The sequence below is a fragment of the Carassius carassius genome, chromosome 38 (assembly GCF_963082965.1).
Source record: "Carassius carassius chromosome 38, fCarCar2.1, whole genome shotgun sequence".
Taxonomy (NCBI): domain Eukaryota; kingdom Metazoa; phylum Chordata; class Actinopteri; order Cypriniformes; family Cyprinidae; genus Carassius; species Carassius carassius.
In genome coordinates, this window is record NC_081792.1 from 21,787,429 (window position 1) to 21,801,014 (window position 13,586).

Sequence of the window (13,586 nt, forward strand, 5' to 3'; positions counted from 1 at the left end):
TATTAAAATAGAAAACATTCATTTTAAACTGTGATAATATTTCACATTATTACTGTTTTCTACTGTTATTTTTGATCAAGTAAATGCAAAAAAAAAAAAAAAAACTTTTGGATGGTACTGTTTTTAATAAAGCAGTGATATAGAATGTCAAGGGGCTCAGACACTCAGATGCTTCTGTCTAATGACTCTGACAGCACACAACAGGAAGGAGACACTGGCATTACTCTGGTGCTTACTCAGATAGTTATTTAGCTTAATAGATAAACATTTACGTAACCCTCCCTGACAAGCACCAGGTGGCAACTGTCCTGTTATAGCAGTCCTGTGTCTGTGAGGTGCCAGGACCTGAGGTGATAACATGAGGCACAGGGACACAGGAGCCAGACTTCCTGGAAAGCTCTCATTCCGGGAGAAGGGCTCAGTGAGTTATGCCTCTGACTGGACCACTTCAAAGCCTTATTTATAAAACAGCTGTATATGAGGACTGTTTCCAGATCAGTTTGGCTCTTTAGCTTGCAGTGAGTAAGATTAGTTCAGCAGACATTGTGCGAATCTATATGAAAAGAGCTTACGAAAGAAAGGGATGTGATCCCAAATTCCTATTACCCGAATCCACCTCAGATGTCATTGAATTCCAGGTTGTGTCGAACTCCTGGTGCTAGGGAGTGAACTATATGGAGTTTGAACAAGCAGTTTTCCAAGAAACTGGAGGAGAGGACTTATGTTGGGAGAAAATCTGCTTAGTGTCTGCATAGATTCCTGTCTATCTGCATAATGCAGCTGCTATTTTCATGGTTGATGAATGTTAGCTGTGCAGTTCTTGCTTTTGAAACCATCTGAGCATTAGATAACAAAATTTCAATCCACGTGTCATCTGCAAATAAATGATGATCTTTTCTCAGGCCTACCTTCAAATAACTTGCCATTTTGACTATTATTTTTTTAACATGAACCGTAGTCATTAAGTTTGACGTCAGAGAGTGTAATAAAATATCAAAAATTAAAACCAAATATATAAAAAAAAATACAAAATTGTATATATTTAAAACAGTATATATATGAAAAATATAGGTATATTTTTTTTCTTATGCCCAAGAATGATTTGACCTAAAACAGTAAATACTGTCATATTATGAAATGTAAGATAGATTTTAATATACATTTTAATATGCTATGCTATGTTTATTTTTTTGGTAAATTTCTTCAGGATTGTTTGATGAATAGTAAGATAAAAAGCATTTATTTGAAACAAATCAAACATCATTTTTTACAATTATTATTGTTATTATTATTATTATTATTATTATTATTATTATTTTAATATTACATATGTCTTTACTGTTCCATTTGATCTATTTAACGCGTCCATTTTATATTTTGTTATGTAATGCAATGTCATACATTTTTAGGTCTGGCTTAAGTGACCAATTTGGCGAAGCCATTGTGAAATATCAGCCCTAATCCTCAGCCCACTGTCATGATTAAAAGGTTCCATATTGAGTTTTCATTGCCATGCCACATCTACTCAGCACGTTTTCTCAAAAGACTCATTACAGCCTCAATAGATCTACACGGAATACCCAAAGTGAGAAGATATCAGAATGAATACAGCCATTCCACCACAGCAGCCTCCATTCTCTCCAAAGAGACATGTCCAATGACGCAAGTCCCTGTGACAAATTTCCACATCAATCATCCCTACCATTCACAGGTTTGTGAAGCCTTCCAGCAAACAAACATCCTTCCCCATCTGCCCCCGTGCCAGCAGACAGGACAGTATGGAGGTCAGGCTTCTCTCACTATTTTTAACAGAATTTCAGAGAAGTGTCTCGGATTCTGCTCATAGCACAGAGCTCATACAAAGGTGCTAGGCCATGGGAACACTTTGTTCCTATGCAGCTGATGTCACCGCTGATGCCAGCATTTTAAATTGGTAAAAGTTTGGGGTGGGACACTTGTCACTTAGGCACGGAGAACATACAGTGTCCAGACTCACTTGGACTTGGACCGACACGGTACGTGTAACTAGGAAAGAGAGATTGAAGGAGCTTTGAAACAAGGGTAACTCTCCTTTTTCGTGATGTTTGCCTAATTATGAGCTTTAAATAGGCTTTTCATTCCTAAGCTTGTAATTCCGGTTCCTGAAACTCAGGAATTTCTAACAGAGGTTTGTGGATGCACAGGTAGGAATGCTGTGTTTCTGCACACTGTTCATTTTAGGAACCGTCAATGGTCATGAAGCTCTTTTAGCATGAAGTTTTTTTTTATTTCAGTGCTGGTATTGTTAACTAAAACTATTAAAAACAGTTTTTGTTCATTTGAATTAAATATTCATTTAATAAAATAAATTGTAAATTAACTGAAGGAACTGTTAAAGTTGAAGGACTAAATTAAATCTTAATAGGAATATTAAAAAATAACAATAAAATGGCAAATGCACATACATTTTTTTTTACTAAAACGTAAAAAAAAAATAGTTGGATGTTCTTTTACCTGTTTATCGTCATTGTAAATAACAAAATTGTTATTAAATCCGTGTTGTTGAATGTTCTTGTGTTTTACTGGTTTAGTTTATTTGAGGATTTGCATTTGTTCTTGCTTTTCCTTTAACATAATGTACATCCAATGTCAGTACCTGCCAATTTAAAATCTTCATTAGAGCAATCTTAACCTTAAAAAAACAATTCTGATTCTGAATTCTGACTCTATAGATTCTGAACAATCTATAGTCTATTTAGAGGACAAGTTAAATCATTTAGACTTCTTTTAGGGAGCTATTTTGAATAGAGACTTGTCTCTCTCTTATCCTACTACAGGCTGTCCCCTCTGCCTCTGTCGTGCCCGTCCCCTTCTGTCAGTGAAATGCCTTTTGGCCACAGACCCACCTTTCACCGAAACATTTGCACCAAGGTGCTGCTGGCTGAGGGCAGAGAGTCACCCTTCACTGAACACTGCCGCAATTTTGAGAAAAGCTATAGGGTGAGAACAGTTTAATTAGTCATCATTCAGTAACAACTAAAGCCATATAGTCTTTTACAGATCCCATGGAGTCAAAATTGTGAATTTTTCTTTTTTTTTTTTTAGTCTGTGGTTTGGATATGTTAGTGTAAGCATAAACATTTACAAAATTAAACCAAAAATGATTGCCTATTAAAAAAATTAATAAATTCATCCTCAACCTAATGTTTTAATTTATAACAAGAACAAAAACTCTGCAAGTCATTTCACAGTATTTTTTTTAAATCTGTTTGGTGTGTAAACAAATTCTATAAATTAGAGACATCCATCACACATGAATGCATAATATATACTGTAATCTAAACACTCTGTTATTGTTTTACAATTTTTGAATGCTGCTTCATTCAAGTTATTTGTAACCAAGAGTATAAAATGCTTTTCGATTCCATACATGGATAAGGTAAACAAGGTTGTTGTGCTTTGTTTTATTGTGTTTGTATGTGTGTATTATTTTATTAATTCTATGCATTTTTCATGCGCCAGTTTCTTCAGACAGAGGTCCAGAGGCTGAAGGACAAGGTTCAGGAGATGCACAGAGACCTGACAAAACATCACTCTCTCATCAACACAGACACTATGGATGAGGTCCTGGAAAGGTCTCTACTCATTGACGAACAGATTGCATCTCAGTACTCTGCTGTGCAGACCACGAGGGCCGTATTTGAGGAGGTGAGGCTAAATTATAATTCCTGCAAAAAACATTCTTCTTTCAAAAAACAGCAGCACTTTAGCATATTCTGGATGTGTTTCTAGATGTGGGATGTGACCTTTCAAAGAGTGACCAATGAGCAAGAGATCTATGAAGGTGAGGAAAAACAATAAGTTGTCTGTGGTGCCTCAGGGTTCATTTTACCATGCATGTTAAGTTATTTCCTTGCACTAATTAGTGAACTGATTCATTTACTAATTACAGCACAGCTCCGTGACCTTCTGCAGCTGAAGCAAGAAAACTCTTACTTGACAACCATTGCACGACAAATTGGACCCTACATCTTATCCATATCCAAAGTAAAAGAGCGTCTGGAACCCAGGTTGTTTTGCTGTTTTATTATTTAAATATTCATATTTTATATGTGAATATTTTACTTCTGCATCCCATTTGCTTAAAGGAATTTTTCACCCAAAAAAAAAATAAAAAATTCTACAACAGGCCACCCAAGAGAGGTAGATTAGTTTGTGTCTTCATCAAAACAGATTTGTAGAAATGTATCATTACATCACTTGCTCACCAGTGGATCCTCTGCAGTGAATTGGTGCCGTCAGAATGAGAGTCCAAACAGCTGATTAAACAATAATCCACAATAAATAAATAAATAAAGGTGTATGTAAGAAACAATGCCATCAAGATATAATTAACTTCAAATTGTTGCTAAAATATGAATCCTTAATTCAATTCAAAAAAGTATTTGTATAGCCTTCTTACACATCATTTCAAATCAGCTTTACAGAAAATGCATGTGTCTGCATTACAATTTAGAGTGATCTGTCATCAGAAGTTAATGTGTCCAAGTAATGTTCATTTAATTTTAATCCATTTTAATCCATAATATTGCTTTCTAAAGTGAAAAAAATAATCTGTTCTGAATCCGCAGAGAAATATGCACAGATCAAGCACCGTTTACAAGTCCAAAACAGGACAACAAGGATTGACTATTGAATACTAGTTGAATATTTGTTGACATACTTGACTGTATGTCACATCACTTTCACTTTACTTTAGTCATTAACTTGTACATTGTTGATGTATTCACAGATTTCAAAAGCCTGAGAATGACTGCATGGACACTGTAGTGGAGATATGTGAGGACAGTAAAATGACTACTGAACAAATCAGGTAATGCATTTGATGTTACTGCAACACAGCTCATAGTGCATACTGTATATTACAATATAAAGACAGACTGATACATAATTTCTTCCTCCAGCTGAAATGAGAAGAGTTGCTTGGCAGGCTATGATCGAGACTCTGACACAGACAACTCTCTTATTCTGCCGCCTCGTGAGATGCTACTAAAGAGCAGTGACTTCTGCTGGCAAAGAAAGCAGATAAATGTTTGAAAGGCCTCTTGCGGCCAAGAGCTGCCTTTATAGAGCTTGTCTGGATGATAGTGAACACTGACCGCAAACGTGGCATGAGCTTTCAAGCATGTGCTGGATGTCAACACATGAACATTGGATAATTAAGAAGGACATGAATGGAATATTAATAGCATTTTAAGCATGTCAAATCAAATAGAACTTAGATATAAACCAACTGGATAGGATGGCACATAAAAGACTGGTGAATTGTGATTTTTATTTATTTTTTATTTTTTGGGGTACTGTGCATGTAGCAGAGTTGTTATCGTTTACTAAATAGTAAACTATAATCAAAACTTATTCATTGTTTTCAGTATTTCAAATAAAGATGAAATAGAATATAAATATTAGATGTAAAATGTAAGGGGAAAAAAAATTAAACAAACTTAAAACGTACAAGAAGATTTGTAATATATAAATAATATAACACAGGGTACTACAATTACTGAAGCTAAAACAGAAAATAAGAATAAATTAATACTAAATATAAATATTTAAAAAATTAAAATTAAATACAAATCTGAAAATATAAAAAGCTAATTGAAAATGTCAATAAATAGTATATATAAATAAATAACACTGGCATGTATAGAGAAAGTAAATAGAAAATTTGTTTCAGTGAATAATTATTAAAAGATCAATTCATCGCTATATATGATAAAGCCATATGTTTTTTTTTATTTGTTTTTTTTATGTGTGCTTTTAAATAAATACTGGTTGTAGGTGCTGAACAGCCTTTCTGAGCAAAAGTTGATTTAAAAAATCTATTTAAAAGGATTTGTTTATGCCTCATACCAGCTGGATGCTCATAAAAAATATTTATACATTCAGAGGAGCACCAATATTACCAATATTAACCAATTAGATTATACATTTAAAAAAGAGGGTGGGTTTTTTTAGTTCACTACAGCCATTACATTTCTGTGAACTGGGTTTGTTGACTGTCTTCACCTTCCCTGTGTGTAAGAATGGAAAGAAGGCTGGACATAGCGTCTCATAAGATCAGATTGCAGCTCTTCAGCCAGTGCCCCATAGAATACTGCATAAACGGAGATAAATGATTAAAGACTGAAGGATAAACAGCTAGCTAAATTTAAAAATAGGCCTATTTAAAAGCCAATGATCATGACATATTTAAGAATTACTGGGTTTGCCATCAATGTCAGTGGGAGATACATGAGAACTAATGACTTTCGATGTCAAATGTGTGACGCAACTTGAAGCAGCACATTTGTATTTGCATACACTACCTATGTTGAAAACAGCTGTTTAATATTGCTGCTTAATATATTTTGTGTAAACTGTGATTCTTCTGGATTATTTGATGAATGGAAATTTCAAAATAACATATTTAAAATAAAAAATATTTTGTATCAGTGTAAAAATCTTCACTCTTGATCAATTTACAAAAACTCTTTTGAATAGTAGTGTATGCACAAATGCATTTGTAAGAATATTGTGAATATAATATTATATAAAAATATACTATCTAATGATTCTTTATTGGTTGTTTCTAATGCATTAAACTCACCAAATGTGTGCGCTGGAAGTTTTTACGGACAAAATAAAAACTTGGCAATAGTTCCATAAACTCTTCTCGTCTCTGACAGTGACAGCAGATGATTAGTGTCAAAACGAAGTCATCACTGATCAGCCCACCATGACAAGCTCTTTTCTATCTACTGTATATCACCTGTCCCTGGCTCAACTATGACTGGCCAGACAGTTGTCTTCAAAACAACCATTAAGACATTTGTCAATGTCCGCATTTTATTTCATATGAAACGTAGGCCGAGCAACACTTAACCTGTATCACAGTTATACTCTTTGGCTAGTCATCATATATAGGCATAGACATGTTTTCATTAACATTATTATTATTGTTAAAGGACCTTTTAATGCATCCTTATAAATTTTTTTCAAATGTTTTTCTGTACTTTTATGCTTGGTCCAACAATGACTACAACAGAGCTTTCTAATACCAGACTAACCTTGTGGCATGAATGAAGCTACAGAGCCACGACTCCATACATAAGGTGAATATTTCTGACACAGTGTGCTCACCTATGGGGGTAAAATGTTGTTTGGTACACTGGCTATATTGAAGAACAATCCCACAATCAATTATTTCCTCATTTTTTTATATTCATAGCTGTTTTGTATTTGTGCTTAAGTCTGTCATCACTCTGACATGTTTTTCGAAACTGTTAATGTAATCCAAAAATTACATAGGCTATCTGTCAATCACGTTGTTGGAAATGTGAACAAGTGTAATGTTTCATTATGTCATTGCATAACAAAAATGTACAATGCTTTCAAATATACTTTACACTTCATAATAACTTTCATTAACAATACTACTCAAAATTATTACATTATAAAATGCAAAACAGTTCATTAGTTAATTTGTATTTAAATAGATGCCATGAAACATTGAGATAATAATATATTATTATTATTATTATTATTATTAAATGTAATATATTACAGTATATTTAAATCAAATATAATTATATGTCAATGTATAAACTAAATGCAAAATAAATGAATGCTTGTTAATGATTTCTTAATGGAAGTTATTACAAAGTGTCACAGAGAATCAGATGAAATTCATCAGAAGGCTTCACAACATCACAGAAAAGCAAGTTAAAAAAACTGCACAATCAGAACGGTTATAAAGCTCTTTCCCCAAATGGAAAAAACGTCGTCATCAACTTTGGATTCAGCGATGAGTTCAACTCAGAAGGCAAAAAGAGAGCTCTTATATCGTACAAAAATAGCATGTGTAAAAAGGAATCAGTCATTTTCAAAATCTCTCTGTCCACTGCTGAGTGCCACTCTTTCAAAGTTTGATAATTCTGCCTGGGCATTTGCATTAGAGTTTATTTCCCATAAAACATCTCCAGAAGAAGTTCCTCCATGTTGACAGCTCCAATGACTGGTTTGAAGAACAGACCGGCCACCACATTGGCGTTGATGGATCTCAGCATGCAGAGGGCGAGGAAGAGTTTGGCGAATCTTGCACTGTCCCCGTGGTGAATCATTTTGACATATTCATTAAGCGCCTGGTTTGCCTCGCTCTGCAGGCCGTGGATGTAATGTTGACACTGCAGCCCTGCAACATCTAGAGAAGGAAAGAGACTCGTTATATTCTGTACCAGAAATACCTTAATGATCTGAAATTACCCTCATTAATCAAATAACCTTTGATAAAATGTACACCTGACTATAATTTTTTAAATTATTAATTTCTGAGAACAATTCATGATAAACAAAGAAACATTTATGTTATGAAACTTTGATGTATATATTGTCATATATTCATATTTAATATTTTATAATTATAATAATTTATATATATATATATATATATATATATTATTTTTTTATTAGAGTAAATATTATTATTATTATTATTATTATTATATGTTGAAAATATAAGTATACTATTATTTATTATGAATTTCAATAATACAGTGTGGCTCATGTTAAAATAATTCAGGGAAAAAAGCACTATTTTTTTATATTGATATTTATTGACTTGTGTGTATTATTATTTTAAAAAATTATTATAGCCTACAGTAAATGCTTATGAAAATTATTAATTACAATATGATCCCTATTAAAGCCAGTTTAAGTTAAAAACTATCTTTATTCAGGTAGTCTATGTATGTATTTTTATTGCTATTATTATTATGAATATTAATTATTACAATGTGAATTAAATTTAAACCAGTTAAAGACAACTATTAACTGTCCTTATTCGGGTGTTTTATTATTATTATTACTATTATTATGAATGTTAACAATTACATTGTGGGTCACGGTAAACCCAGTTATTCTTAACAGCAGCTAAAAGTTGTCCTACTTCAGGTGTGACCGGTAAGCACGACTCACCTGGGTTGAACAGAATGGCCCCTTTTAAGTACGCGTACTCCTTAGTGCTTATGTCCAGTCCCCAGCATTTCCGCAGAAACATTTTAATACCCTGAACGTCGGTCAACGCCACTCCGCCGTTATTACTCTGGTGGTCCTGCTTGTCCTGTCCGCTGGTTAATATCCGCTGCAGCATGCTGGGCTCTTGCGTCTCTGAAGTCTCGAAGTCGATCCTGTCCTGCGCCATGCCGAGCACCAGCAGCGGCGCCCAGCTGCTCCGCACCAGCGTGTGCTGGTCATCCACCGGCAGCTCCCGGAAACACGGCACGTTCTTCACGAACTTCAGGGTCTTGACCAGGACCGCGGAGGCGGCTTTGCATGTGGTCTGAGGGAAGCGGAGAGACACCTTCGTCTTGGAGCCGCAAGCACACGCGCGCATGGACAAGGCGAGCCTCGGGGTCCTAGGCTGGTTCCCAAGTTGCGCAATCTGACTGTCGTTCTTTAAAATGCTGTATAATATGCTGTTCTGCCGTCTTTCGCTGCTGCAGTGGCAGCTGCTGTCAGAGTAAGCCATCCTCCTGGTGCTGCAGGGACTGCTATGTTTCGTTGCTGAAACTGTTATGAGCTTTCCGCTTGGAGATGTCCATGCACGGTTGAGGTCTGTGTGTTTCCATCCACCCAAATGCCAAATAGTTAAGAGTTTTCAAACAGCACTGGACGCCTCCCACTGTCTCTCTCTGATGCACACATAAGAGGCGCTATAGTCCTTATAGATTTTGATGTGTGGTTTTGCCACTTAATAATAATAATAATGCAAAATGATCCATTATAACATAATTTAAATGGATGTCCAAATAAATATATAATCATAATAATAAAAAGTCTGGATTACACAAAGACAGACATATTTACTCTGATCTGATGAAAGTGAAAAGGGAAAACATTGCAATAAAATAGCCCGAAGTAGCCATTCAAGAACTTTTACCTACAAAGATTCAATATTAATTCTGAGTTGATTGTTGTTACCCAAGTAAAAGATCCTATCAGTTTATTTAATATCAACATTGCAAGACCACGACTACCCAGTTTCCAGACTGTACTACCAAAGATTTGCATAGAATTCCATTTTCATTTCTGAGTATGACAGGGGACAGTAGGCGCTACCTCCTTTTTTGGCATCTGCCCCAGTCTAACCTTGTCTGGTTTGACAGTTTTACAGAAACATGATTGTGTGTGTGTGCAAGCCGCTTTACTCCAAAGCTCTTGTGATAATTTATTTTTGTTTCGTTATTAAAGTCCAGGGTCACCTGCCTTGTGCACTGTTTACCGGTCTTGTCTCAGGAAGACGGGGTGTACTGATGTCATTGCTCTTCTGAAGAAGAATATAAAAGCATATTGATTTGCAGCCTGTGTGGAAAGTCATATCAAGGCGCCACTCCTGATGCTGAATAGCCGAAGGACAAGTCTATGGTGGAAGTGATGAAAGCATCAGAATATTGCACAATGAGAGACAACTCGCACAATTGATCTATTTGAAAAAATTAAAATAAAATGTTTTCTTACCATTTACATTAAGGCCAATGTCAAATATATAGTCTTCACAGCCTTCGCTAACACCTGTCCCCCCTCCCAACACACACACACACATATATACTCACACACAGATCCAACCCAGCCTCTGTTCAAGGTCAACAGGTCTAACTGCAAGTTTGTGCAAATGTTCTTCACCTACCTGTCCTCATATGTGAAACTGAGACTGTATCTTGGATGAAGGCTCTTAGTTATGTTCTGTTTAGAGAGTCTGAGGGCCAAAGCTCACGTCACCAACATCCCCAGTTACTGTGAGACTCACATCAGAGGAGTTGGTCCAGATAATGACATAATCACAAGGCTAGTGTTTACATGTCACTGTTTAATTTTAGAACCGTCAAGGATGAAATAATGACGTAAAAAATCTATGTAGTATTCACCGACTGAATATAATGTCTATTGCCTGAGAATAAAATGAATACAATAGAAAATTTCATTGATTTTTCTAAATCTGGTCTTTAGAATTTAATTTTATTCATATTCAAAGAATTATATGCACATAGCTTTTTAGTACCGTATCTTGTTTACTTTTGTCAGTCATGAAATGAGAACATGAATTAAACTGAATTTTAGTGCAGGCTGATTGTTGATTCTTTGGATGCTGTGCAAAGCTTGTTCTCTCTGAGTTTAGTGTGAGCACGACTTTGAGACCATTGACCCTTAAAGTGACTAGCCTTCAACTTTTTAGCAAACACCGGTCAAGCCAGCAAACACTCTAAGAAAAGTCAGTAAAAATGTGACCCAGTGTACCATGTTAATAATCTTTCCCTAATGATTTTTCACAGGTATTTTACATATATTTTGAATTTCATACTGGATTGTGTTGTTAAAAATGTCCACAAACTTAACAAAAAATAGACTAATCATTTTAGAAATTATGTTTTTTTTTAAAGTGTACTAGTGAAAGCATTAATTTCTTAATCAGCAATGCTAATTAATAACTTTTCTTTGTCATCACAACTGAGAATAGATGTGGTTGCAAGAGGGAGGGGAAGTTATTGTGATTGTGAGGGCACATTATTATTATTATTATTATTATTATTATTATTATATTATTATTATTATTATTATTATTAATGATTATGATGATGACTTGTGTGGAAAAATTATTTATAAGAAATACCGCAATATTCCATAAAAAATAAGAATTATCCACTTTGATTTCATGATGACTTAATCAATAATTAATACATAAAAAAATAAGTAAAAGATAAAATACTTATAAGGAAATATAAGGAAATGTTTATACATTTATTAATCTGGTAGCGATGTTGAATTCTGAACACAAACACAAAAGTGTTTTTTTATTTTATTTTTTTGTTGTTTGACAGACATGGTCACTATGAACATCTGGAAAGAACAGTGTGAAATCTGCAAAATACAGCATAAATAAATGAAAATTTTAAAAATTCAGTAAATAATGACTGAATTTTTCATTTCAGCTGTTTATTAAATGCGTGCACTGTACACTTCAAATCAAACTGACCACCAGAAATGTCCTCCTTGTGTTTGAATCTTCGATTTTATCAAAAGCCAGAGTTACTACATTTCCAATTATGTCTCCCTTCATCGCAAGGTCATGGTCATTCTGGATGATTTGTGGCGTCTCTCTTTCTGTGTGTGTGTGTGTGTGTGTACCTCCATGTGCACACATATGTGCTTCTGCTTAAATAATTTATGCTTTCAGACTTCAGGCTAATTTCATGGACTGTTATCTCTGGTTATTATGTGTTTCAGAAGTTCATCACCCCAACTGTGAGCCTTATTGACTACATCAACAAATATAAAAAGTTGCATTCAAATAACAATGTTTTGAGTCTCTGTCAATACAACTAGGGCCTACAAGACTATCAAATATTTGAATTCTATTTTAATTTTAATTTATTGACATATTTTCACATGAATAATGTTAACATTATTTTTCAAATGTGAAGATGTTTCATGGTCGGTTGTTTATGTGTGCCGTCTGCATACAATGCTAATGTTTATATAAAGGTCTAAGTGGTAACTAAATCCAGTCTTAGCCTAGATCAGCCTCCCTTTTACTGACATGCATAAACAGAACACAGAAACAGCCCACCAGGTTGTCATGACCCAGTGAGAATAAGAATTTGGCTAAACTTCACAACAGCAACCTTGAAGAGTATGAAAAAGATCTTTCTTTTCCCTTCTGTCTTTTTTCCTCTGTTTGCAAGATTGTAGTCTTTTCAGTACTACAGCACTGCCTTTCTGACAATTCTGATGAATAATTTTCATAAAATAATAAATGATACGATATTAAAAAAACAGTACCTGGGTCCTTTTATAGACAACGAAAAAAAAGTTAATAATAATAAAAAAAATTCAACTTTTTTGGGCTAATTGTTCTTGTTGCCTTGTTGTGTTATGAGACTTTCTGTCTGTTACTATAGTAACTAACTCAAATTTCTTCCTGTTTGCCTCTATGACTTTACCCATAAATGAAATGGCCTTGTGTCGAAAAGAGTTACAAATTGAAAACTGCTTTTCTCAAGGGCTTCTGTCATTCTGTCTGTGGTTGTACGAGGTATGAGAGAGGAAATTCATTTGACGTGCTGCCGTGTGTGCGATCACCAACGAAAGTGAGTGTGTGTGTGTGTGTGTGTCCAAAATTTGGTTTGGTTCACAAACAACTATTTTAATTATAAGAGAGCTAGTGAGAGATGAGATGGGTTTATTTTCACTAATCGTGCGTATGCACGTATTTGTGCGTGAAACCTAGGAATGTTTTGAAATCACAGAAATTATAGATTTACACAAACATTTACTTCAAATGTAAAATACCTCTGACAAATAAGGTACAGTATGAAACACAACTCTCAGATGAGCAAGCAACTGCATGCAAGAAAATTAGAGTTCGCTAGAGAAAGGGAGTGAGGAAAATCCTTATAGAGTGTTGCACATGTGAGACTAATTCACTATTGGTTCCCTATTTTCGTATGGGTTTCTTATAATTTTTATTTTACAATTCATGAATAAAACAAGGTTTGTAGTAAACATAACTT

At 34.5% G+C, this 13,586-nt stretch overlaps 2 protein-coding genes across 2 annotated transcripts; one reads left to right on the forward strand and one right to left on the reverse strand.

Moving 5' to 3' along the window:
• Positions 1–3,771: 3,771 nt before the first annotated feature.
• Positions 3,772–5,513, forward strand: LOC132119557 (RING finger protein 207-like). The gene is made up of 4 exons (XM_059529620.1): positions 3,772–3,823; positions 3,932–4,049; positions 4,772–4,852; positions 4,944–5,513. Exons 1-4 carry the CDS (start codon positions 3,772–3,774, stop codon positions 4,945–4,947), a joined length of 255 nt encoding a protein of 84 aa, XP_059385603.1. The 3' UTR covers positions 4,948–5,513.
• A 2,049-nt stretch (positions 5,514–7,562) lies between these two features.
• Positions 7,563–9,851, reverse strand: LOC132119066 (nuclear receptor subfamily 0 group B member 1-like). The gene is made up of 2 exons (XM_059528815.1): positions 8,995–9,851; positions 7,563–8,221 (listed from the first exon to the last, which is right to left on the reverse strand). The coding sequence occupies exons 1-2, from the start codon at positions 9,545–9,547 to the stop codon at positions 7,980–7,982; spliced, it is 795 nt and encodes a 264-aa protein (XP_059384798.1). The 5' UTR covers positions 9,548–9,851; the 3' UTR covers positions 7,563–7,979.
• Between the last annotated feature and the right edge of the window lie 3,735 nt (positions 9,852–13,586).